Source organism: Daphnia pulex, chromosome 11, assembly GCF_021134715.1.
Source record: "Daphnia pulex isolate KAP4 chromosome 11, ASM2113471v1".
Taxonomy (NCBI): Eukaryota; Metazoa; Arthropoda; class Branchiopoda; order Diplostraca; family Daphniidae; genus Daphnia; species Daphnia pulex.
In genome coordinates this window covers 3025957-3049544 of record NC_060027.1, presented here as the reverse complement: position 1 = coordinate 3049544, position 23588 = coordinate 3025957, and the positions used below count along the sequence as shown (strand labels likewise).

The 23588-nt window shown below is 43.0% G+C and overlaps 7 protein-coding genes and 1 long non-coding RNA gene across 8 annotated transcripts; 4 read left to right on the top strand and 4 right to left on the bottom strand.

The window, feature by feature from the left end:
• Window positions 1–56: 56 nt before the first annotated feature.
• Window positions 57–2974, bottom strand: LOC124208128 (neuropeptide CCHamide-1 receptor-like). Its single transcript, XM_046605847.1, has 5 exons — window positions 2567–2974; window positions 2077–2489; window positions 1923–2004; window positions 754–795; window positions 57–679 (listed from the first exon to the last, which is right to left on the bottom strand). The coding sequence occupies exons 1-5, from the start codon at window positions 2903–2905 to the stop codon at window positions 362–364; spliced, it is 1194 nt and encodes a 397-aa protein (XP_046461803.1). The 5' UTR covers window positions 2906–2974; the 3' UTR covers window positions 57–361.
• Window positions 2975–3125: 151 nt separating this feature from the next.
• LOC124208126 lies at window positions 3126–7563 on the top strand. The gene is made up of 5 exons (XR_006880298.1): window positions 3126–3385; window positions 3553–3637; window positions 3850–4022; window positions 4538–4686; window positions 4761–7563. It is a non-coding gene; the product is annotated as an uncharacterized LOC124208126 (long non-coding RNA).
• On the bottom strand, window positions 7361–11381 carry LOC124208117 (mRNA (2'-O-methyladenosine-N(6)-)-methyltransferase-like). The gene is made up of 10 exons (XM_046605832.1): window positions 11087–11381; window positions 10094–10935; window positions 9893–10014; window positions 9671–9825; window positions 9368–9599; window positions 9040–9302; window positions 8781–8956; window positions 8408–8682; window positions 8065–8334; window positions 7361–7997 (listed from the first exon to the last, which is right to left on the bottom strand). The coding sequence occupies exons 1-10, from the start codon at window positions 11379–11381 to the stop codon at window positions 7733–7735; spliced, it is 2895 nt and encodes a 964-aa protein (XP_046461788.1). The 3' UTR covers window positions 7361–7732.
• A 558-nt stretch (window positions 11382–11939) lies between these two features.
• LOC124208119 (basic proline-rich protein-like) lies at window positions 11940–14991 on the top strand. The gene is made up of 7 exons (XM_046605835.1): window positions 11940–12029; window positions 12101–12405; window positions 12520–12596; window positions 12661–12742; window positions 12810–14100; window positions 14165–14329; window positions 14397–14991. Exons 2-7 carry the CDS (start codon window positions 12346–12348, stop codon window positions 14885–14887), a joined length of 2166 nt encoding a protein of 721 aa, XP_046461791.1. The 5' UTR covers window positions 11940–12029; window positions 12101–12345; the 3' UTR covers window positions 14888–14991.
• Window positions 14921–17261, bottom strand: LOC124208120 (beta-1,4-mannosyl-glycoprotein 4-beta-N-acetylglucosaminyltransferase-like). The gene is made up of 6 exons (XM_046605836.1): window positions 16869–17261; window positions 16711–16803; window positions 16091–16531; window positions 15545–16018; window positions 15360–15474; window positions 14921–15295 (listed from the first exon to the last, which is right to left on the bottom strand). Exons 2-6 carry the CDS (start codon window positions 16801–16803, stop codon window positions 14937–14939), a joined length of 1482 nt encoding a protein of 493 aa, XP_046461792.1. The 5' UTR covers window positions 16869–17261; the 3' UTR covers window positions 14921–14936.
• A 68-nt stretch (window positions 17262–17329) lies between these two features.
• On the top strand, window positions 17330–18540 carry LOC124208122 (exosome complex component MTR3-like). The gene is made up of 4 exons (XM_046605838.1): window positions 17330–17615; window positions 17679–17932; window positions 18002–18148; window positions 18222–18540. The coding sequence occupies exons 1-4, from the start codon at window positions 17438–17440 to the stop codon at window positions 18504–18506; spliced, it is 864 nt and encodes a 287-aa protein (XP_046461794.1). The 5' UTR covers window positions 17330–17437; the 3' UTR covers window positions 18507–18540.
• LOC124208118 (ATP-dependent RNA helicase Ddx1-like) lies at window positions 18531–22064 on the bottom strand. The gene is made up of 16 exons (XM_046605833.1): window positions 21827–22064; window positions 21611–21754; window positions 21450–21551; window positions 21184–21386; window positions 20873–21115; window positions 20631–20807; window positions 20423–20560; window positions 20120–20359; window positions 19875–20061; window positions 19666–19806; window positions 19440–19592; window positions 19331–19376; window positions 19093–19264; window positions 18978–19026; window positions 18847–18918; window positions 18531–18775 (listed from the first exon to the last, which is right to left on the bottom strand). The coding sequence occupies exons 1-16, from the start codon at window positions 21840–21842 to the stop codon at window positions 18645–18647; spliced, it is 2214 nt and encodes a 737-aa protein (XP_046461789.1). The 5' UTR covers window positions 21843–22064; the 3' UTR covers window positions 18531–18644.
• A 24-nt stretch (window positions 22065–22088) lies between these two features.
• On the top strand, window positions 22089–23428 carry LOC124208123 (proteasome subunit beta type-5-like). Its single transcript, XM_046605839.1, has 6 exons — window positions 22089–22311; window positions 22393–22543; window positions 22608–22670; window positions 22750–22928; window positions 23014–23218; window positions 23279–23428. Exons 1-6 carry the CDS (start codon window positions 22174–22176, stop codon window positions 23374–23376), a joined length of 834 nt encoding a protein of 277 aa, XP_046461795.1. The 5' UTR covers window positions 22089–22173; the 3' UTR covers window positions 23377–23428.
• Window positions 23429–23588: the final 160 nt, after the last annotated feature.

Here is a 23588-nt window from a genome sequence, read left to right as displayed (position 1 = left end):
TGACCTCGCAACAACATAACATTTTTCTACCAAATTTAATGGCGAGGCCTTGGAAATATAATTGTCAATTGTATTTTCCCGATCCATTATGCATAATAATGTCTGTGGAATATAGTCACGGTTTTATACAGTTGTTTGCTGCTGAATAAAACACGACACAATTGATTTTGGTTGACCCTGATGGCTCTATAGTATATTTAAATTTGTATAATGTGAATCGAATTGGCCACTTTTGTTTCATTATTTCTCTGATTTTCCCATCCATCACGTGCAGGTCGAGAGCACGAAACGACGTTAGTATAGATTAAAATAACCTTAAAGAGTCACGCTTCATTGAAACCGTCAGTAATCTTTGAATGATTTACAGGAACGGAATCGCGTGGAATTCGTGAAGGGGGTAGCCTTCGTTGCCATGGATCCTTCTTCGGGAATCAACTCTGCTGTCGCCGCCACTACAACGACATGGTAACAATCGATTGAAATGCTTGCGAAATTTGGTGCTGACACAGTAGAGAGCGATGGGATTGATGCAAGAATTGATGTAAGCCAAAACGAAGCCGAAAATCCTGAAACCGTTCCAGAAATCGTTGTAGTTGTCCTGCGAGTTGGAGTCGAAGTGGAACCACAGGAAGAAGATGTGCATCGGCAGAAAACAGACGGCAAACAGAACCACCAAACACTGAGATAAAACATTTAAAAATCGTGTTTTAAATCATTCCAATCAAAAGTAGAAAAATAGAAATGTGATAATACCTGCACCATTTTGGCCACTTTTCGGCGGGATCGATTTTGATTCTGTTGGATAATAATAGAAGCCAATTATTATCATCAATGGAAACAAAACCAATAGGAAACGCTCGAATAACACATCAGACTATCCAGTAACGTCACACCATCAGCAATTCCTCGAAGTCTCAGCATTGACGTCAAACCGACACGTTAGATGTATATCGATTTTTAATCATCATACTTTTTTTTAAAGTTATGGCACATCTTTTTTTCTTTTTACAGCCCAGGCTTCAGCACTTTAATATTCTACCCAAGTTCTTTCTTCATTACGTATGCTATGCATTACCTTAGATAATCTAACAGTCCAAGTTAATGATCTCTTTCTATAGACTTTCATGTACATTTTGGAAGAGCTTGAATACTGTCACGTACAGTTTAGTACAGACGTCGAGCTTAGAGACAATTCTGGGAAATTACGATAAGGGGACGACTGACGACGATGACATAAGGTCACCTTGGTGCCCTCTACTTTAAAGACGACCCCCTGTAGATTTAAGGTAGACGAGTTTGGCCCTGACTGGTGTGTGGATCTCCCCTTTTGACTGGTGTTGGGCACTGTCGTCGGTCTGTAGTGACGGCAGTGCATGTGCTTTGGCGGAGGCTGGGCTCGTGCAATCGTGGAGCCAGCTCCGTGAAACTGCAGTACTGGTCGGCCACAGCAACGTGAAGCCCGCAATAGACCAGGCCGTGACAATACTTTAACTGGGTAAAGAAGCAAGTATTAAAATAATTATAACGCTCCGCGCTAACTTCAGGCGATTAAGTTGGCCTTTGTTTTAACAAAAAAATAACAAGCGATATCCCATTAGAAACAAAATAGACAAATTACGCGCGTTGAGTACCTAATTCGTAATCAATTGGCTATAGCGCCGTCTGTTGTGATTGCCAAGTTTACTTATTGTAGAGTTATACATGCAAAAGATACGTATGGTGAATAAGCTTGAATCTCTTAAGTATGAAAAGGAGTATTCCCGCTCATAGCCTCAAAGGCGTTCGTGAATAAGCGGAAAGTGCGACACCATCGTCTGTTGTACCGTTCGGCGCCCACGTACAAATTTATACTTAAACATATGGCGCGAATGATGGAGATGGAAATGGATTTGATGCATTATTAATTAGAATATTATACGCACGTTGTTAGATAAAGAATTGGAAGGAGGATGCCGGTGATGGTTAACAGTAGACAAAACTGCCTGGCCCGGAATGGTCCGGACGCTGGATGCAAAATTTAGATTTTTGAATAATAATCTTAGATGATACTTTGAATATTTATATAAGTGAATCAACCTGCGGAGTAAATGATGCGTCATAATGGCATAAAAGGTGCTGATGATGAGAAGTGGTTGGAAGTAGTGAACGATAAAACGAACGAGGACCACCGTCTTGGCATAAACGGGTCCGAATTCTTGTGGAAACGGATAACAAACGACAATTTCTCCTCCGTGATCGACGATGGCCGTCCCGTTGGTTTGTTCGACCGACTCTTCCGTCACATTTCCGAGCGGAATCTTCAGCAAGTGTGAAAATAGGGCGGCCGGCAAGGCCAGTCCGATTGAGGTCACCCAAATGACAGAAACGCAAATGGCGATGACCAATTTCGGTTTAGGACCTCGAAGAAATGGGACCCGTCGCTCGATGGCCGTGTATCTATCAAAGCTGAGGACCGTGAGCGTGAAAACGGATACTCCCACCGATGTATCCTGTTCATATAAATAAGATATTTTCAATTTTACCATACATATATAAAGTGTCAGCCATTGAATGATGTCCTACTTGCCTTGGCAAATTCAGAGGCCTTACAAACGAATTCGCCATAAGGCCACGATTCGAACGTGTAAATCGTGGAGGTGAACGGGACGGAGCAGACAAGGACGAGGATGTCACCCAGTGCCAGATTGAAAATGAGCGTGTTGGGAGCGCTGCGCATGGATTTGTGACGGCACAAGATGAACATGAGGGAACCGTTGCCAACGACGCCCACCAGGAAGATGATGCCAAACACAACCGGTACAATATATGTCTCCAATCGTTCATTGTAAGCGATGTAGCCGCTCCTCTCTTGAACGGTCTCTCCTTCGATTGGATCGATTTCGTTGGTGACGTCATCCGGTAACATCGTGAGAGTTAATTCAACTACGGTACTACTTTTGCATCAAGTCTATTAATTTCTGGAAATGTTCCAAAGAAAGAGATCATTAGTGGAGGCTTGATTCTGTGAGTTTTATTCTTATCGACTCAAATAACTACATTTTCCCCACGATTAACTATAATAATTCCAATCCGTCCAGCGGATGTCGAGCGCGGGTGATAAAACCCGCTTTGATCGTTTAGCGGTTTTGATTTAAGGGGGAGGGGGTCGATTTTTAATAATTTCAATCGATTACTTAAAGATGGCAATACTGTCGTCTGCTTTCGATTTGTTTACAAGTTTTGAAATAGAGAGGAAGTTTTTAAAGATTATAAAGAAAACGGAGCAATCACATATTTGGAAAGGTACACGTGACTGCACGAAAAAGTAGAACAAGAAAATTGCAAGAATGTGGTCGTCGTTTGAGCCCTGATTGACTACACATCCATGTATCCACCTGTTTAGCAGGTAATTAAAACTATAACAATTTACAAATGGAATGATCATGGGAGCTAGAATTTGTTCCATTATATTTGTGAAATGTAATCTCCTGACTTTGTCATTGGTCATGTAAGCCCCCTGTCGATGCATGGAAGTTTCTTTGCACTATATGTAATCTTTTCCTGTATGTGCAGATTTGAGACCTGAGCCTACCATAATATAACCACAAGATATGCAAGTTTTGCTTGTGTTGGACCTGTCATCAGCATCATTGCTTAGGTAATGATTTTCATTACTTTTATTCTTGCGACCTGCTAGATATTTGCATATTGATGCATGACTTTTGCTTCAATGCAGTGTATTACGTGGAGGCCCTAAATTCTCTGGTTTATTTACAATTATAGGCTTTACCCACTGTCTCATTTTCAAATTTTCTGACTTGTTGTTTCTGTAAATATTTTTCGTAATCCAATTTTTATTTTTTCATTTAGATACATAACATTCCTCTTGATTGGCTTTCTTCTTCTATTACCGATATCGGGCAAGTTACGGATCTCTTCTTCCGAGAACGCCTTTCATTCCTATCCAGCTTGGTGGATTATTCCATTTTTCTGCGAATAGAGCACTTGATGATGCCTGGCCGTATTTCCCGGGCTTAAATAAGGTAGGAAAAATATATCTCTAATTCTTCCTTTTGGACTATTTCCTGGCGTTGGTAAAGAGTAGGATTATTTCTGAGCTAGGCGATTGACTAGAACCTGTTTTCTCTTGCCTTTTTGTTGACTCAGTTATAGGGTTCATTAAATAGAACGACTATAGGTCAGGATCAGGCCCAGTTTGTACCTCACAACTTTGTCTGTGGGTAAAAAATCAAATTCGAAAAATATTTTAACTTTAAACACTTGAAGCACAGTGCGGCTAGTAAATTTGGTGACTCAAGAAGGATCGCTACCGCCACACCGAAACTTACTCGTAGATTAGAAACAATTTTTAATTAAATGATGATCCCCGGGATATAATTAATTTTCTTATAGGCTTGGACAAACAACATGATATCATATCAGCTTTATTCGTTAGTTTGAAAATAATAAAAGCCGTATACTATAGGCCTACTATATTAGGTTATATAACTTGGAAAAAAAATGTAGTAGCTGCATACCAAATCTTGTTTTTAATTAGAATTCGAAGGAATCGCCTTTGGGCCGACGACTAATGAAATTGCTGCGTCGTCGATTCAACTGATAGTCAAGCGGCGACAGCTGGGCGTATGCTGGATTAATTCCATCACGAAAGATGCACAATCACTTGAATTTCTACTGCAATAAATCGTGAGTCACATATCAAGAAAAATTATCAGAGAATCAAACTTACGACTAAAAAGAAATCGTTTCGTACGGACAAGGATCTACATCCGTAATGTACGTCCGTTGGTTTCGAGCAGTGGCGAAATACTGCACGTCGGAAGTGAAGTACGTCCCTCGCTTATATGCGTATTGCGCTCACGGTCCCGATTCCACTTCAAGATTCTATTTCATCTTTCTCTCATTCGATACATATTGTTCTTCACTGGAATTCAACTTTCACTGCACTGCATCCTACGTAATTGGCAAGTTTATTCTATTTTATTTGTAAATTATTACAAATTGTATAGTTTCATTAGCCATTTTGGCTGGCTCCGACGTTATTGCTAAGCAACTAGTTTGTTGCGTCGTAGCATTCTTTTGTTAGTTGATATAACGAATTCCTTTATTAATTTCCACGAATCCACAGATTGTTCTCAATTGTTATTCCAGTGGAGAAATCTTGACAAGAAGATGCCCGGCGGGGGGACGAATCTGGGAAAGATTAAATCGTTGCTCTTATCGAAAATGGGTTTATTCGCTTTCTGGCCAAATCATAAAAGAAGAATATAAATTCACTTTGCAGATTTGACGGGTTATATGGGACCTTACAAGTCAATAAACAACGTATACGTCGTCAAATGTCAATGACGCAGTTTATTGACATTGAACCAGATATTGGTTTGGTTTAGTTTCAGGATCGCCTTGGCCGTTGGAAACATAACGCGTGCCGCTGTTCTCAGTGACAATAATAAAGTCCCTCCGTTTATCAAATTAAATTATTTCGTGTGTAAAATCGGTCGTCTCAGCTTCTCTTGAACTTTATTGATTCTCACTCGTGCGCGCTTCTGTTACGTACAAATATTTATTTTTGTTTTTTCCTCTTGTCGATTCTAAAAAAATCTACTGCAGACATACACTCCCGAGAAGAGCGTTGGCGTTCTTCCTTGGGGATCATAGGGTATCTCTCCGCAGGATCAAATCGGCAGTGAGTGTTTCCTTCTTTGTCTGCGATTGTAAAAAAAAATATTTTTCACTTTTGGTTCACCTGCGTCATTGTGCATAGGAAAATATTTGTCCCATGACGACTGCCGAGTGCGCCAGAGTCAAGATACAAAAATAGGTCTGACAATTGCATATCCAATATCCAAAATATTTTAGGCTGCCATTTGGCTTAGGTCTACGAATGTTTCCTCGGATATTGTGTTTGGTTTCACATTCGTCCTCCAAGTGGTCGCCGACGACTGGACGATCCTGTTTTTGATTATTATTATTTTATCGCTCAACAGTTGCTAGGCGATGCTCAGCTCTTGGCATTGAGGATTAAACAGCACGCGCAAATGTGATACACGCGAGACTAGGTTGGTTCAACACAGTCCATTGTATTGGAAGACCAGAATGATATTTTAGGACGTTTACAAGCAGGTGCGACACACAGGTGAAAACGATTAATTGGTTCACATTTGGAGGGCTATATTTACCTCGCCGTGGAGTAGTTCCCATCATTAAAGTTCTACCTTTCAAAAACTTCTTCATATTTAAGTTGACAATTTCACAGTTAAAAACTGGGGGATATTTTTCAACTGAAATTGCCTCCCAAGTAGATTATTCACTTTATCTGGAATTTTGGTGGTTTTCATCAGTACTCCTTCCGGATTCAATACTACTCTGATGAACCTTGATTAGATCATCCGCACTGTAACAACAAAGTAGCAATTGGGTAGGCTCTTCCTGGAACTCGGCAGCCTAGAGCACTCTATAGGGTATAGAGTTCGATAGTCGAAATTGAACCAGGGAGGAACTAAAAACTTCACCATGTATGAAGTAGTTTTTAATTTCATTACCTGCACAATCTTAGCCGAATAGCGACTCGCTAGATTCCCAATTTGATGGAGGGCTGTCGGTACCGACTGACTTGATCGTAAGGTGAGAAAAGCCAATTAGAATCAATGCAAAGACAGTAATTATAACTTAAAACAAAAATCTTAGTTTAACATCGTAGGAGAGACGGAATATTACAGATATTCTCTGAGACTGGACTGTAAGGTAATAGCTTTGACCTTTCTGAATAATTACGATGCTTCATTGAATTACACGTAATTATTCAGGATGTCTGAGTATGTACTATGTGCACGAACACGGGCCAATTAAGCCAATCAGAAAGTGTTAACTTTCATGGACATGGGATCGATCGATAAATATCATTAAACACTTCTCAGTGGGCGTTACGGACTTTAAGAAAACTATAGGTACTCATCGAATGCAACGATGATGTAATAAAAAAGGACGAATTGCATCAGCCACGATCCTTTTCCAATCTTCCCCAGTCAAATTGCTTGTACATACGTCAACTTTTTCGCTGTGCCAACAACTTGAGATTGACGAGAGAAACTTCTTATTACAGACTTTACACAGCGCATAAGCAAAGGATTACGTAGTTTGTTATACATCCACTCCTTATCATGTGTCGAGTAGTTTTCCATTAACAAGTTTCGATTTGAACTCTCTGACGGACACCTCTGTCTATCGTAGCGACTGTAAATGATCGTAATGATCCATAGGTGCAGTTACTAGACAAAAATCAACTTTGTGTTCAATGGGAAATGCGAGCAACAGCTGATTGCAGTTCGTTATAGCATTAGTAACCATTGAATACGATACACTTGGTAAAAAATATTTTATTGTTTCAAATTTTCATCTTTATAAAATACCCTTTCAGCAAAAGAATCACAACAAACATATATCGAAATGAAAAACAAAGAAACAGTGTTGGTCACAAGAAAAGCTCCCATAACATTGCACACGCACAATCGTATGTTTCATACGCATTCTCTTTGTTTTAGTGGTAAACCAAAAACAATTCGCCATAATAAATGAAGAAACCCCAAATTTGGATTTGAATCAATCAAATCATTCCATCTCTCAGTTAAACTTTAAACACTGGTTTAAAATAGTATTTTTTTAAAAAAGAAACTTTCTCTTTTAAAAGTGGGGGGGAGAGAGTGTGAGATAGGCTTTTAGCAACCCAGTTTGATTAAATGGGTTTCATTCCGGCAATGGCGGAACTACCGTTAACGTTCAACATGCTGCCCATGCCAACGATAGGTCCATCAGGCGGCTGGTTTGGTCTCGGAGGACTTAGCAGCTCTTGTCGATCTCTCTCTCTTTCTCGGCCCGGCCGATAAGCTTCCAGGAGAGCGTCCACTCGCTCATCCGTCGGCCCCCACTTTTGATATCCAGCTTCATTCTGCAACCAGACGATGACTGTCCCGTGTGCCGCCCTGACATTGATTTCGGTTCTATAAGAAAAAGAAAAATTAAAACCATCAAAATGATTGGCGAAATTGGCGCTTATTTTTTTCATACTTTGGAACGAGGTGTTGGTATCCGTGCCGGTACTCGTGCTCGAAGGTGGGCACAACCACCTGGCGTCTCTTCCACGACGACTCTTCTAGTCGTTTGAGAACAGGTGGCGCCGGCTCACGCCACTCGGGTATGAAGACGATGAAAGACAGAGGTTCGCTCGAATCGGCTAGCAGCCGCTCAAAGTGGGTGACCATCGTGTCCATGAATTCTTCGCAAAACGGTGGATTGGCTTCGAACGATCCCGACACCGGTTTGAACTCAAGAATCGGCCTGTTTTTAGAGTTAAAAAAGATAATACTTGAATGATGACGGAAATAATCACGCCGATTATTATTATTGTTACCCTCTCGATCCAAAGTAGCCGTCCGTGTCGGGGAAAGCGGAGGCAAACTGGCGGAAGTAGCAGTTGAGCGGCGAGGCGAAGCACTCAAAAGAGACGCCAAAGTGTTTGTAAAGAGCTTCGAAAACGGTCAACGGCAGAGCGCCCTGAGTGCCTTGGCCCTCGTTGCTCGTCTGCCCTCCCATGTACGACTGATAACGCTTGAGTAAGCACCACACGCGTGGCAGAAACCACTCAAACTTGCGGTCTTCGAAGCAGTTGTACCGATACAGTTGCTCCTGAAAAAAAATAAAAGAAATAAATAAATGTACATAAGAGGATTCCCAAATATAGCCGGTGGGCTTACAACAACAACAACAACCAAATCCAGTCATACCAGTTTTTGAAAATGGAGATTGTTGATGCGGACGGCATCACCTTTGTAACGCAACAAGGTCTGGTCCTTGTCCGGCAGAAATTCAACCGGTGGCAATCGGGGACACGGCAGGGCAAAGAGGACCGGATAACACCAAACTTTTCTCGGATGCGGTAGATTGACATTGGGTTCCAAATCTGAGATAAAAAAGATAATCAAATCAAGTCTGTCTGTCAGATTGAAATTTGTGGAATGAAAAGGGCCGAGGCTGCAAACATACCGGCCAGTCCGTTCTCTTTGAGTAACTCGTTGTGCTTGTCTCGTATCTTTTTGGCATACTCGGCCGAGAGATTGTTCATCTTGATGCAGATCCCTTCGACGGAAGATTTGGCAGCTTCGGTCAGGTGCGGCTGGCACTGGCGTTTGAGGTGGGCCAACCGCTCCTGGAAATCGTCGTACGTGGCTCCCACAGTCCGCCGTAGCCACTGGAACGTGTCCTCGACGTTCCACTTGACTATTTTACGACTTTCTGAACTCACATTCCTACAAGCAAAACAACAAAATGATTGACTTATGCCACACATATTTCACCAAAGCCTTTTTTTTACCTGGTCTCGATCATCTTTTTGGCCGCTTCCGCGTATTTAGACAGCTGCTTCCGGGCATCACCTGTAAACTTTGGCCGTTCCAACTTCATGGGCAGATCGTTCATAATCTCCTTGTACATGGAGAGCGAAACTTCCGGTTGGCACTGGCCAGGGAAGAGCGGATCTGTTCCAGTGTCCACTACTTTCCTCTCCAGTAGCCAGCGGTTGAACGAATCCCTAGGAGCGTCGATGGCTAAGGAGAAATGGACAAAACGATTAATTAGACAAGGTATTTAATTTAATTTAAAAAAAATGAAACATTACCTTCTCTTGAATGGCACATTTCTTGGTAGGCTTGGCGGAGTTTGATAACCAACGTCGCCCGGTAGGCCTCAATATCCGGATGTGGATGTGGCCAGCTTAGTGGACTCCTTTCAAACACCACGGCGTTGGTAGCTACCTCCAAATCCCACGGTCCTCTGATGAAATAGAATTCGTTAATAATAAGTTGGTTAATGATAATAATGGACGGATAGGTTTTATTACGAGAGGATGAAACGTTTAGCCAAAGGACTGCCGATTCCATCGTCTGAAGCACGTCGCTTGATGGCTCCTGCCGGCTGCTGGTTGGGTTGCTGGATGCCGAGCGGGTCGGAAACCGGATCGTACTAAAATTGGGCATTTGAAAGAGATTAGAGAGAATGATGGATAACGTGAGATAACGTGAAACACGACAAATTTTATTACGTTCGGTCGTAGCGGAGGCATTTCCCATAGAGACTCGCCATTGGTCTTGTTCCAGAAATAAATCCGGTTCTCTCTTTTGGACCACATTTTCCTCCATCCTTGTTGGAGGAGCTCCGGCGGTAGATCGTGTTCCAGATCTGGATGGGTCCCTCCTCCCGGTGTCATCATTCCCGACGGACCCGGAGAGGGTGGAGCCGGTGACGTTTGCTGCGACTGCTGGAGGTGGAACGACATGGGCACCGCCGAATTCGGCGTCTGAGGAACCATATGGACGCCCGGATTGGCGTTGACTTCTCGCTCGGCCAGGATCGGAGTCGGTCGCTGGATCTGAGGCGGATTCTCAGACCTCTCCAGTGGCGGCTCGTACGCCTGGACAGGTGGGATGTAGGTGGAGATGGGCATGCTGATTCCCTGTTGTTGTTGGGACGATCCTCCAGCCGGCGGTTGTTGATAGCTCAACGGCGGATAACCAGGTTGTGACTGACTGATTACAGACGGTTGTTGTTGTTGCTGCTGCTGTGGTGGCTGGTGTTGAACCTCGCCGTGTTGTTGCTGCTGCGGATGAACGGGCAATGTGTACCCCAATCCGGGTGATTGGCTAGGCGCCGGAGGTTGTTGAGGTGAGTAAAGATGATGGTGGTGATGATAAGGATGGACCATCATGCTGGAATGAGGCGGATAATTTTGCGGAGGCAAAGAGCTGTGAGGTGGCAGTCCAGGGTACGGTTGCGTCTGATGGTGGTGGTGGTGGTAAGGATGATGAGGCTGATGGGCTAACGGGTAACCCAAATGCTGGCCGGGGTAACTCTCTAATGCATGATAAGGATAGCCCTGCGGCAAACCTAATTTCCCAGACAAAATAGAAGATCAATGAACAACATTCACGAAATAGAAAATAAGTTTTCTTCTTTCGTCCATAAACGGGATATGGTAATACGATTACATAAGCCAGAGATTACAAGACAAAAACAATGGGGCGGTTGCGGATTTTACCTTGAGGCTGCGCATAAGGAGTGGAGGACGAGGCGGAAGAGGAGGGAATCGGCTGAGAGAATGACGAGTAGGGTGACGGCAGGTGAGGAGGTGGGAGACCAGCATTTCCACCACCAGCACCAGCACCAGTGTTGTTGCTTCCGCTATTACTCCCGGGCTGATTCGTGTAGAGGCCGACAGTCGGGTACGGTCCACCAGATGACGAGGAGGCAGCAGCAACGGCGGCCAACGCTGCCACCGATCCTGGCTCCCATCCGGGCAACGACTCTCGTTTGCTGGCACTGATGTCGGTCATGTTTTGCAACAACCCTTGTCGTCGTTTGTTGTTGTTGTTGTTTCTTCTCGTCCCGTGGCGTTCACAGCGATTGGTGGCCACTTATTTTGGATGAGGGTGAGCTGATTTTCAATGCATTTTCACGTCTAGTCTCTACATAGAGACGAGACTCGTGTTGTGTGTGTGTGTGATGACGTTGATGATCACTTTTCAATCAAGTTCCGTAAGGCAAAGAAAATGGCCGCTGCACAAGACACTCGGCAGTCACACTACACACTGGAAGAGACGCCCCTTTCCTGGGGGTGAACTGACGAGAAATGGACGCCGAAATGATTGTGAACCTTGTGACGAAAGATGGTTGTGGATCGCGAAAGGTGGACAGACGCGGGAAAAGAGACGGACACGTTGAACAAGGTTTGTGACGGGCAGCGGCAGAGTTTTGGCCGCACCTTATCGAACGCGCAATGGCGGTTAACTGAGGTACACAACTGAGCAGCTCAGCCGAGGCTTTTCGTGGGCAAAACGACGCGAACTCGAACCAAGCCAACAGAGCCGCTTCAACGCCATCTGTAAACTTGCAAGTTTTCCAAATGGTGGCACTCGCATTGGCCATCTAGCGGATGTTTGAACAATCAACGCTTTTATTACGCTAGATGGCTAAAGAAAACGGTGATTTCTCTTCATTTAAAAATTCGAATTAATTGGTGAATAACTGTTTGATTCGATTTCTATCATTTCAGTTAGATACGAAACACCGCGCTGCATCAAAATTCAAAAGAAAGCGTTATTGTTTAACCGCTCTCTAGCGACAAAGAAAAGAAGCCCGAAAATGGGAAGAATTGGCAACGTCGGTTATAATATTATAGAGGCGTCAGATTTTCTTTTAGTTGGCTGTGCGTGTGACAGATCCTGGTCAATTTGAATAATTCGTACAGTTCCGCTTGCCTAAAGAGTTTAAAGGCAACTCGTTGAGGATAAAACAATTATGTCGCTTACGTTTGCTCAAAGAGGGAGACCACCCCCTTCTCCTGCTCAGATCCAAAAGGTAAGGATTACTTCCATTCAACTGCGACGTCATAAACGTCACGCACACCAATAGCCGTTATTTCTGTTCGTCTCTTGTTGTCTCTTTATTATACCGGCATTTTCCCCTTTACAGCTCCTGGATGAAAACAGTCAACACATAGCGACAATTCAGGATTACCAGGCTAGAGGAAAGACACATGAGTGCCTGCAGTAAGTATCCTTTGTGTTTTTTGCGGGACTTGGTTGTGAAATGATTTGCACATTTTTCTTACAGGGTTGAGCAAATCCTTCATCGAAACTTGGTGTACTTGGCGTCTGTGGCTGATCCAGCTCAGAACATTCAGACACTTCTTCCTGTGAGTTTTAAAACTATGTGTGAAGAATATCCAATTTATGTCTTAAATAAAATTCTTTATCTTTTAGCCACCTCAAGGCATGCCAAATGCTCCTGGCAATCCACCTCAACCATCTGGTCCAAACAATCAAGATTCTGCATCACCAGCTCCACCCAATCCTCAACAAGGCGGGGGTCCACCAGTATCTTCGTACAGTGGGCAGCCGACTGCCAATCAACCAGGACCCTATAGACCACCAATGATGCCAGCTGGACAGCAACCGGGAGGTCCTCAAGGTCCTCAACAGCCTGGATATCCTTACAACGGTCCACAGTCACCACATGCTTATGGCCAACAGCCACAACAGCAGCAGTATCGCCCTCCTGCCCCTCAGCCAGGCTATGGGCCTCAGTATCCCCAGTATGGTGGGCAGCCCCCTGCTCAGTATCCAAACCAGCCTTACAATCCGGCTCCCCAGCCAGGTTATCAGAATCAACCGTATGGTGGTCAACCAGCACCACCACAACAACAACAGGGTTACTATCCACCTCAACAGCAACAACCGTACGGATATCCTCAACCGGCTCCATACGGGCCTCAACAACCGCAAGGTCAAAATGCCCCAGTAAATCAGATGCCTGGTTCTCCGGCCGCTCCGCAAGCATCGTCAGCCTTTAACGGACCTACTCCACCATCGTCTTCTGTTGCCCAGGGAAGTTACTCGCCGCCAACCGGTGCTACTCAGCCTTCTCAATCACATCCTCCTCAGCAACATCCATCCCAGGCGCATCCCCCTCAACCTCACACACCACAACCACACGCTCCTCAGTCACATACTCCTCAACCCCATCCTTCTCAGTCGCATCCTCCCCAACAACATCCTTCCCAGCCCCATCCTTCTCAACCCCATCCTTCTCAACCCCATCCTTCTCAACCCCATCCATCCCAACCCCATCCATCCCAACCCCATCCATCCCAGCCCCATCCATCCCAGCCTCATCCATCCCAGCCTCATCCATCCCAACCCCATCCATCCCAGCCTCATCCATCCCAGCCCCATCCTTCTCAACCTCATCCATCCCAGCCTCATCCTTCTCAAGCCCATCCCCCTCAACAACATCCTCAACAGCATCCCCAGCAACATCCGCCGCAACAGCATCCGTCACAACCGCATGCCCAACATCCTCCTCAGCAGCATCCCCAACATCCATCTCATCCTTCTCAACAGCATCCATCTCAACATCCTCCGCAACAACAACCTGCCCAGCATCCTCCTCAGCAACATCCATCTCAGCATCCGCCGCAGCATCCGAGCCCGCAGCAACATCCTCAACAGAGAAGTTCTCCGGGCCCGGCCACACCGACCCAAGCACAACCGAGTAAGTAGCTAAAACCTGCAATATTCTATTCACAAGTATCTAAATTTTATTTTCTCGAATAAAGTGTACAGCCAACCGGCAACTGGAGGTACAAGTCCTGCTCCAGGACCTCCGCACAATCCAGGACAGCCGTCTCATAATCAAGCACCGGGACCACCTCACAGCCAAGGTCCACCTCATAATCAATCGCAGCCTCCACAGCAGCCCCAGCCTTCTTACAACTATGCTGGTGAATTTGATTTTATTTGATATGAAATGATGGTATTCAAATATATTTATTTCTTTCTTCAAAACAGGAGCACCACCAGGCGGCTATCCGCATTCCCAGCCAGGAGCTCCATATCCCTATGCCAACAGCATTCCACCTGGAGCTCCTCTGCCACCGCAGCAACCAGTCTATGGGGCACCGCCAGCAGGTCATCCACAGCCCGGGCCGCCTCCAACTGGCCCTTACTCGGCACCTGGACAGGGTCATTACCCTCCTCCACCCAACCAACCTGGCGCTCCGTATGGAGCACCTGGAGGACCTCAACCGTATCCTCCTATGCAACCGGCTTATGGAGCTCCTCAAGGGCCTCAGCCGTATGGTCCTCCAGCTCCTTCTGGTTATCCTCCAGTCCCAAATGCCCAGCCTGGTGCGCCCCATGGTTACCCTCCAGCTGGTTATCCTGCTCCGGGACCGCCACCGCCTAACTCGTATGGACAATATCGTCCACCCGGTCCGCCTCAGCAACAGTATCCAGGATATGAGCAACCACGCTATCCAGCGTACCAGCCACCACCTTAAAACATTTTGTCTTGGTCGACTTTTTAAACCGCATCTTTTTAAGAATTAATTATTGGGAATCAAGAGTATGGGAGTTTGAAGAATACAATTCGTTTGTCATGTCAGGAGGATAGAGAAGTTGACTGAATTGCTGAGGGTGTTGTAGCATAAATTTCGGTGCGTACTGCTCTTCTTTTTCCAAGTCAGCCATCACAAATGGACGAGAGGAATCGAACCATTCACCTTCCCGAATCAGTCGAGAAATGTATCGGAGGTCGAGTTTTTCAGCAAAGTCACCCCATCGTGGTTTATCGTCCGCGTGTGCCGATAGCAGTTTCGTCCGAATGCCTTCCGGACTGTAGCACCATGAGCAATGGTGACCAGCGTAGGCTTGTTTCGTCCCCGATGTCCACGGTGAAACGCGGTTACCTGTCAAGGTAACTAGCTGTCAAATCTTTCTCTTTTTAAAATCAAATGAATTGCCATTTAATACCTTCTGTGCGATACTGACTTAGCCTCTCCTGGAAATCGGCATTGTTGGTCATGTCTTTGCGAATGAGAAATGTGTTGTTTTGACAGACTTTCCACACCAGATTCATTGTGCTCACCTGCGTCACATAAAGCGGATGTTTCAGTACTAGATTTGAAAAATGTCTTGAAACAGTCATGATAATTTACCGCAGTGACTTCGAGTAGATCTTCGGCGTTATTGTCGTCTTCTTTTACAACATCCATTATCCAGTTGAATATGGATCCAGTTTGTTTGCCCCTCTTCCGTTTCCAGAAAAATCCGAAAACAGACCAACGCATTGCAAGGCGAACTGGTTCTGGATATCCGTCGTAGAGTTTGAGGAACATGAGAACCTCCCGTGTCGGAATTTCATCTGCATCCAGCAGAACGAACAGGTCATCCGATCGGACTCCGTGGACTCGCTTCAATCCGTGAATGCCCATGTAGGTCCGCAAGTACATGTCGATGAACCAACCGTTTTCTCGACCCTCCGGCGGGAACTTGTACAATGGAACGTGAACGATTTTTGAGTGATATGCCCCCATGAAACCCGACCGTAATTTATCCATCAAGTGAAGTGGTTTGGCGTCTCCGTGGGCTGTGTAATTTGATTCACAGACAATGTATACGTCGACAGCATCCTGTTCATTAAGGTTGAATTCATTTTTTTAAATTATCGAATTTAACTTTTTAATTGCTTTCTTTTTTACTACCTTCAATTCTTCAAGTCGAACACGGAAAAATTCAATTTCATGATTTATATTGAGACCATGAATTATCCTCCTTGGCATTTTTCGGGGCTTCAGTGGCCATCTATGATACTTTTTGGATATGGTCCGGTGCCAAACGGCAGCCGGGATGCCACATTCGTGACCAAAATAATTGGCCCGGCACAGACATTTGGAGCTATTGCTGGACAACGTTTTAGAAACAGATGTTCCCTCCAAGTAGCAGAGAGGCGCAAGTCCGACGGGCTGGAAGTGCGAAAACTCGTCATCTTCCAGTGTGACGACTCGATTTTCATCGAAGCTAATCATCGGCAGAGAATTGACGGAAGTCTGCAATTCATTTTGAACTGGTTGAATTTGCACAGCGAAAGGGTTTCTCCAAACATTACTGGGCGATGAATGAAAGAAGACGAGGACCGTGACGACCTACAATCAGCACAACAAAGAAAAAAGGACATGAAATCATCCACACGGAACGTCGAGCTTTTGTCGCTGTTTTGGAGTTGTTGAAGGAACCATTTTCACGTTTTCTCAAGCATCACAAATTACAAGGAAGACTCAGGTAAAAGACTCGACGGTAGTAAATAATCGTAAGGGCGGTGAACCTGAAGTATGGCGATTGAGACAATCCAACGACGAGATCCGCGTTTGTGTTGCTTTAGGTGGAACCAAAAACTTTTCAAGGTTCGAGAGATCATCTGCATAGTACAAAAAAAAAACATTAGGTCTTGTCAGTTGCCATTTTTTTACATTATTTCAATACCTTCGTGGACTACGTGTTTTGTTTATTTTGAACCCTCGAGGACTTTACACCTCTAGCGGCCTTGAAAATCTTTTCTTCATCACACTTATTTCGAGGAATAAGAACAAATTGACTGACAGAAGAGCACGGCACATACAACGTCAACTATGTGTAGATTTTACGGTGGATTTCGACTTTAGTCCCGAATTTGCCGACACCATTTGAAATTATTCATCTACTAACCGCGCAAGAAAACTCACTTCGGAACTATCGGAAGGTTCCAAACGTCAAAGAAGTTCAAAGACGACTGAAGAACAATTTAAAAAGACCAGCGGCATTAGAAATTCCCCATAAAAGAGTGAAGTAGAGGGAGGTTCCTTCAACTGAAGCGGAGGCGGCCCCGGGGACCGGGACCGGGCCATTGGCCGGCCGAAAATTGGGATTTTCGAAGAAAACAAATTTGAAAAAAAAAATAAGATGATTAAAGAAAATTGGCAACATCGACAAATTGGAAGAGCAGACGAATTTACTTATCAACGTGTTTGAAATTTAGTTTTACTTTGACATCGATTCATCAAGTGTTTTTTACAATGCCGGTTGATTCGAGAAGATTGCAAGGACCTGAAACTTCTTTCTGTTACACACTATTGGAAAAGAAAAATGCCAACGAAGTGGAGTCCGCCTTGTCAGCAGATTTACAGAAAATTTTGATTGGTTCCACCAAAGTTCGTAAAGACAAACGAATGCCCACTGATGCAAGACAACTATGTAATATTCTGATTCTATAAATTTTTTCCCTTCTTAATGCTAATTTTTATTTTTTTTGTCAAGTTTTGAAGACAGGAATTATTAGTCAGGCAAAAGGATCTGCATACATAGAGCAAGGTAACACAAAATTGGTTTGTGGTGTGTATGGTCCACGTGAAGTACAGAAGAAATCTGACTTCAGTCTTAATGGCCAGCTCTTCTGTGAATTCAAATTTGCCCCATTTTCGTGCCAAAAGAGACGTGGACATCAACAAGACAATGAAGAGCTTGTGTTGAGTGGAATACTCAGAGAAGCTTTGGAAGCAGCAGTTTGTCTTGTAATTTCCTTCTCACCACATTTCCCTATCTTTCCTTATTATTATAGAAAGTTTTCTTTTTCTTTTCAGCATAAATTCCCCAAAGCCCAAGTCGAAGTTAATGTTATGGTCATTGAAAATGATGGTTCACCTCTAGCAGCTGCTCTAACCTGTGCAAGTCTAGCTCTAGCAAGTGCCAGCATTCCCATGTATGATTTGGTGATTGGAACATCAGTGGTAAGGCTTGGTTTTTCTTCTTCACTTAGCCATCTCAGAACCTCTTTACTTTAAAACAAAATTCTTTTTCCAGAGACAAATACCCAAGCACTTCTTGCTTGATCCGACCAAAGATGAAGAATGGCAACCAGAGCTTAATCATGATGAAAACAACTCTAACCTCACTGTTGGTTTTATGCCATCAACTCATCAGGTAGCTGCCTATGTTCATGAAGGTGTATCAAAGACAGAAGATCTTGAACAGATGCTCAAACTTGCCACTGAGTATTGCTTAAAAGTTCAACCTGTTGTTCAACTTTGCTTAAAGGAAACTGTAGAGAAGATATTATCTAATGAAGGGGAAAAAGTTGATGAATGATTTCTCAACTTAATATACTATTGATTAATTTCAAGAGTTATATTATTTCCATGACTTGAGAAGAACAGACACGCTTGAATTTGCAATCAGAAAATGTTCAAGCAACAAGAAAGCCCATCAGCGAAATGAATATCGATATTAAACAGATCCAAAAATTTTCTTAGCATTATTAGAGAATGAATGGAAAAGTAACTGAGCCTTCATTTCTTGGACAGCCAGCTCTTGAACAGCTCCCGCCATTTGAGCTACGTGACTCTGATAAGCCGAAGCTGTTGAAATAAAATTGAATAAGAACTGTTTAAAGTATTTTAACAAACGGCAGACGAAAACGTTTTCTTACTTGTAGCTTTCTTCTTTTGCCCATACACCACTTTACCATCGAATTCATCCACTGGAACTTTCATATCAGTACCTAAGGTAAAATTTAGTTAGTACAGTTTTATTCGTTCATGATCGTAAATAAGTAAGTACCAGCTTGCGAGATTGTAATGCCCAAATGTTCCTCTACTTCAGCCAAACACTGAAAAATAATAGCAAATCATTTTGATTAGTAATCAACAGTTAAAAATTCTATTTTAGTGATTACCTGTTGTTCATCATACCAGATGCAACAGCCTCCCTGATTGGTCAATTTTGTATTCGCACAACCTTTGCCGTGCGAAGGACACCATTGGCCGTGAAACCACACTTTTTCCGGGACATTGGAAACGAAAGAAATGGCCAATCCCATTCGTTCAGCTCTACCAACTCGACCGATTCTACCCAAGACAAACAAAATAAATGTGAGTGCCCAATAAATATTAAACCAAAATGTATCCTTTTACCGGTGAACGTAGTTAGATTTATCATCTGGCAGTGTGAAGTTCATCACTAATTTAAAGGAAAACGTTGGTTGCAAAAGCTTGTAAAGATAAATTTAAAAAAAAAAGTTACTGAAAGGTAAACCGCGGATATCCAATCCTCTAGCAGCGACGTCGGTACAGATGAGAAACTTGGCTTTTTTTTGTTTAAAAGCTTCCAGATTGTCGGTACGTTCTTGCGGCTTCCGGTCTGCATGGAGGCATACGCACGAGAATTTTTGCTTGTCTAGTAAATTAGTCACAAAAATATCAGACGGGAATTATGCAAGAAGCGACAATTGTGGCAAATTTGATCATACCGATAGAATTCAAGTACGTTTCAAGATTATCACAATCGACTTTCGTTCGGCAGAAGATAATGGCCTGGTCCATTTTATGTTCGGTTATGGCCCGGACGCAATATTCTCCCTTCAATAGCTTTACGGCTTCCGAAAGCATTTCTAGAAAACAATTTTGAATTAGTTTTGTTTGATAAATGTTGATTAAATCGACGATGCAAGTTTATTACCAGGTGTAGCAGAAGTGGGAGTTAGGCGGTCTTTGGCATGCACCCCATCCGTCGGTATGCGCTTAGGCAAATTATGCCATGACATATCAGTGCGAGGGTCAACTGTAATCACAACATGGTGTACTGTTTCTGGAACAGAATCCTCGCCCTTTAAGTCGATCCACGTCGGGAAATGCATAAGACGATCCTAAACAAGAAAACAATTAAAACATTTGTTTGTTGCCACATTTTCTTAAGTTAAATACCGCCATCTTCTTCACTTCGAACGAATGAAGTGTGGCAGAACAAACGATCATTTGAAGACGTTTTCCGTCCGTAGTGATCTTCGGTGCCCGGGAATGCAAGCGATTGATTATCTCTCCTTGACCTTGTTGCAACAACCCATCCGCTTCGTCTAAAACAAAGAAGCGGCAATGGGTTAAAAGTATGTTTTCACTTTTTATCAGCTCATCTAATCGGCCCGGTGTGCCAACAATGATATCCACCTGTACAGTAACCAAATTAATAAAAACCATTAGAAATTTTCAGAACAATTTAAAAAATGTTACTCCTTTCTGAAGATCGCTCAGCTGCTCTTTGATGGGGATACCGCCAACCACGAGCATCGTCCGAATAACAGGAGCATCCAAATATTTTTTGAAGTTGTTAATTTCGTTGTAAGTCTGTTCTGCTAACTCGCGAGACGGCTACAGCAAAAACATACAGTAAATGGATAGTAATGTTCAACAAACCACAACTACATAATCAACTGAATACCTCCATGATGATGGCCTGCGGAGCATTAGCTTTTAATTTCACCTGAGCAGGCATTGCAACTCCGGAATTCGAGTTCACAGTTCTACAATCTTTAGCTGCTTGACAAACTGCTACAAAATTCTTAGGGGGAGCAAATTTGAAAGGTTTTTGGCCAAAGTTGAATTCTAATTCCGCATTCTATAAAAGACAGGTAATTCGTTGTAGAAGTTGCCATAAATTGTTAAACGACAATAAACTCATACCTTCAGAGCTACGGCAGGAAAGAGAGCTTTGTTCTTGAACTCGGGATTAATGTCGAAAGCTTTTCCTAGGTCGACGCCGTTTTTAAAGAACGAGATGACTCTATTGTCGAGATCAAGTGCACAGCCGATAACATCATTCAATCCATAGGCGGTTCCGTAATCATCAAATTGTCGGTTATTGGATTTTTTACCAGTGCCACCAAAACCATAGCCATAACGATCAGTGCCAAGATCCAAATTAGCCTACAAAACGCAAAAAGTCCAATGTGAAAGAAAAATAATAGAAGACGTAAAAATTCTGCTTGCTTTACCTCGTTCAATGACCATCCTACTCTGCAGAGACCTTCGTCTGAAACTGTCGCTTCGTAGAAATATTTCCCTTTGTTAACAACACCTTGAGTAGCTCTTATACCACTCCAGGCTGCATCTCTTGATTGACACAATGTTCCTTCAGGATTCACGGCCATAGCGGGCGTTCGATCGTATGTGCTTAAAATCCACTTATCTTGTGGTTCTGCAAATTTGTAAATTCCTTTTAAATTACAACAGTTCCTTGAGGGTTGTTATAGAAAATCACCTGTAGCAGCGCTATTATTGCCAGATGCTGTAGGAGCTTTTCCACTTTGAATATCTTTAATTGTTTCCCATACAATCTGGATGATTGGTAGACAAAAAGCCCCTAGTTTGTGAAGATAAATAGTGAGTAAAGAATATTTTAATGACATAATATTTAATTACCTGTTTTCCCACTTCCAGTTTCAGCGGCCATTAAAACATCTCCTCCACCTAGAATCATCGGCACAGCTTCAGCTTGGACATCTGTGGGCAGCATCCAATCTAGCTCTTCTAAACGCTTCGCGATTTGTGGCAAAACTCCCATTTCTATGGAAGAACGTGAATAAGTGATATCTTAGGTATTGTCACGTGGTTTAATTTACGTATTATTAGGCCTACCTTCAAAGGCCGCCATCCTGTAGCTGTAAGCAAGTTACAAATCAACCGTGAAATTTCTTTTCGGTTTTGTCGAAAAAAAATGCAAGCTATTCGAATTCACTGATGACACGGAAGTCTAATCCGTTCTGATTTGTTAAACGAGTCTTACGGGTCTTTAATATAATGTTTTGATACAGCACACACCTAGGGAATGCCGGTGAAATCGAAATCATAGATCAAGACGACGATCAGCAGACGACAGACGACAGAATCAGATCGAAAACCAAAAAGGTGAGATTGACAACACTGTAAAACATAGCAGTCGACAACAGTATATCACAAACTTTGAAATTTCTTTATGCATCGTCATGGCTCTCTTTGACATTTGCGGAATTAATTCTCGTTCAAACTTCAAAACCACTGAACACGACGAGCTAGAAGATGTATTGTCGTCGTTTAAAACTATTGGGAATCCTTGTCAACTAGCTTTGCCACCATTGAGTTGTGTAAGTTTTTTCATTGAATTTTCTCAACAATTTGGAGTGCTGTTTCATTTCACTATCATATATGATCATTGTTTCTTTTAGCCTAGTAACACCTACAGCAAGAACCCTGTTGATGAGCATGGCAGAGAAATGAAGATAAACTATGACCATGGTACCACAACACTAGGGTTTAAATATCAAGGAGGAATTGTTCTTGCTGTAGATTCTCGAGCAACTGGGGGGCAGTACATTGGTAAATGGGATCAATATTAGTTGTATAATATCAAAATAATATCACAATTCTTTTTTGTACCTAGGATCTGGATCAGTAAAAAAAATCATTGAAATCAATGACTTTTTGCTTGGAACAATGGCTGGTGGTATGAATAATTTCATATAATAATGATTGAGTAGGTATGTTATAAGTGATAGCGTAATATTCATCTTATTCTAAACTAGGTGCTGCTGATTGTACTTATTGGGAACGTGTTCTTTCAAAACAGTGCAGACTTTATGAACTTCGTAACAAAGAACGCATTTCTGTTGCCGCTGCATCGAAACTGCTCGTTAACATGGTGTACAACTACAAAGGCATGGGACTAAGCATGGGAGTTATGATTGCAGGATGGGATAAAAAGGTGCAGTTACAAAATTCTATTTGGTTACCGAATTACGTTTTCTTACTGATCCAGTGATCCTGTTCTTTTATTTATTAATTATAAGGGCCCTGGTTTGTATTACGTTGATAATGATGGAACAAGGACCCCAGGGCAGGTCTTTTCTGTTGGATCTGGATCTCTATATGCATATGGTGTGCTTGATTCTGGCTACAAACCTGACCTAACAGATGAAGAAGCTTATGAATTGGGTCGTAGGGCCATCTATCACGCAACTTATCGTGATGCAAGCAGTGGTGGCATCATTCGAGGTAAATTTTTCATGTACAATTTAAATAGACTATCATTGAGCAATTCATGTTTTTTTCTAGTCTATCACATTAAGAGCACCGGATGGGTCAAGATATCCGAACAAGATTGTACGGAGCTTCATTATCAGTACGAAGAAGCTGAGAGAACTTCAAAATAACTTGTAACGTCATGCAATCTGGACGACTCAATAAAAATTCACTTTCGAATCCCCAAGCCACAATTAGAAATGGTTTACAGTTTACACAGGCATATACGTTAAATAATGCTAAGGATATCTTTGACTTCTTACTCACAATTGATTTACTTTAGGAAGCGTATACCAACATATCTCACAAATAATTTTTATGCCAGCAGGTACTAAAGTCTTTT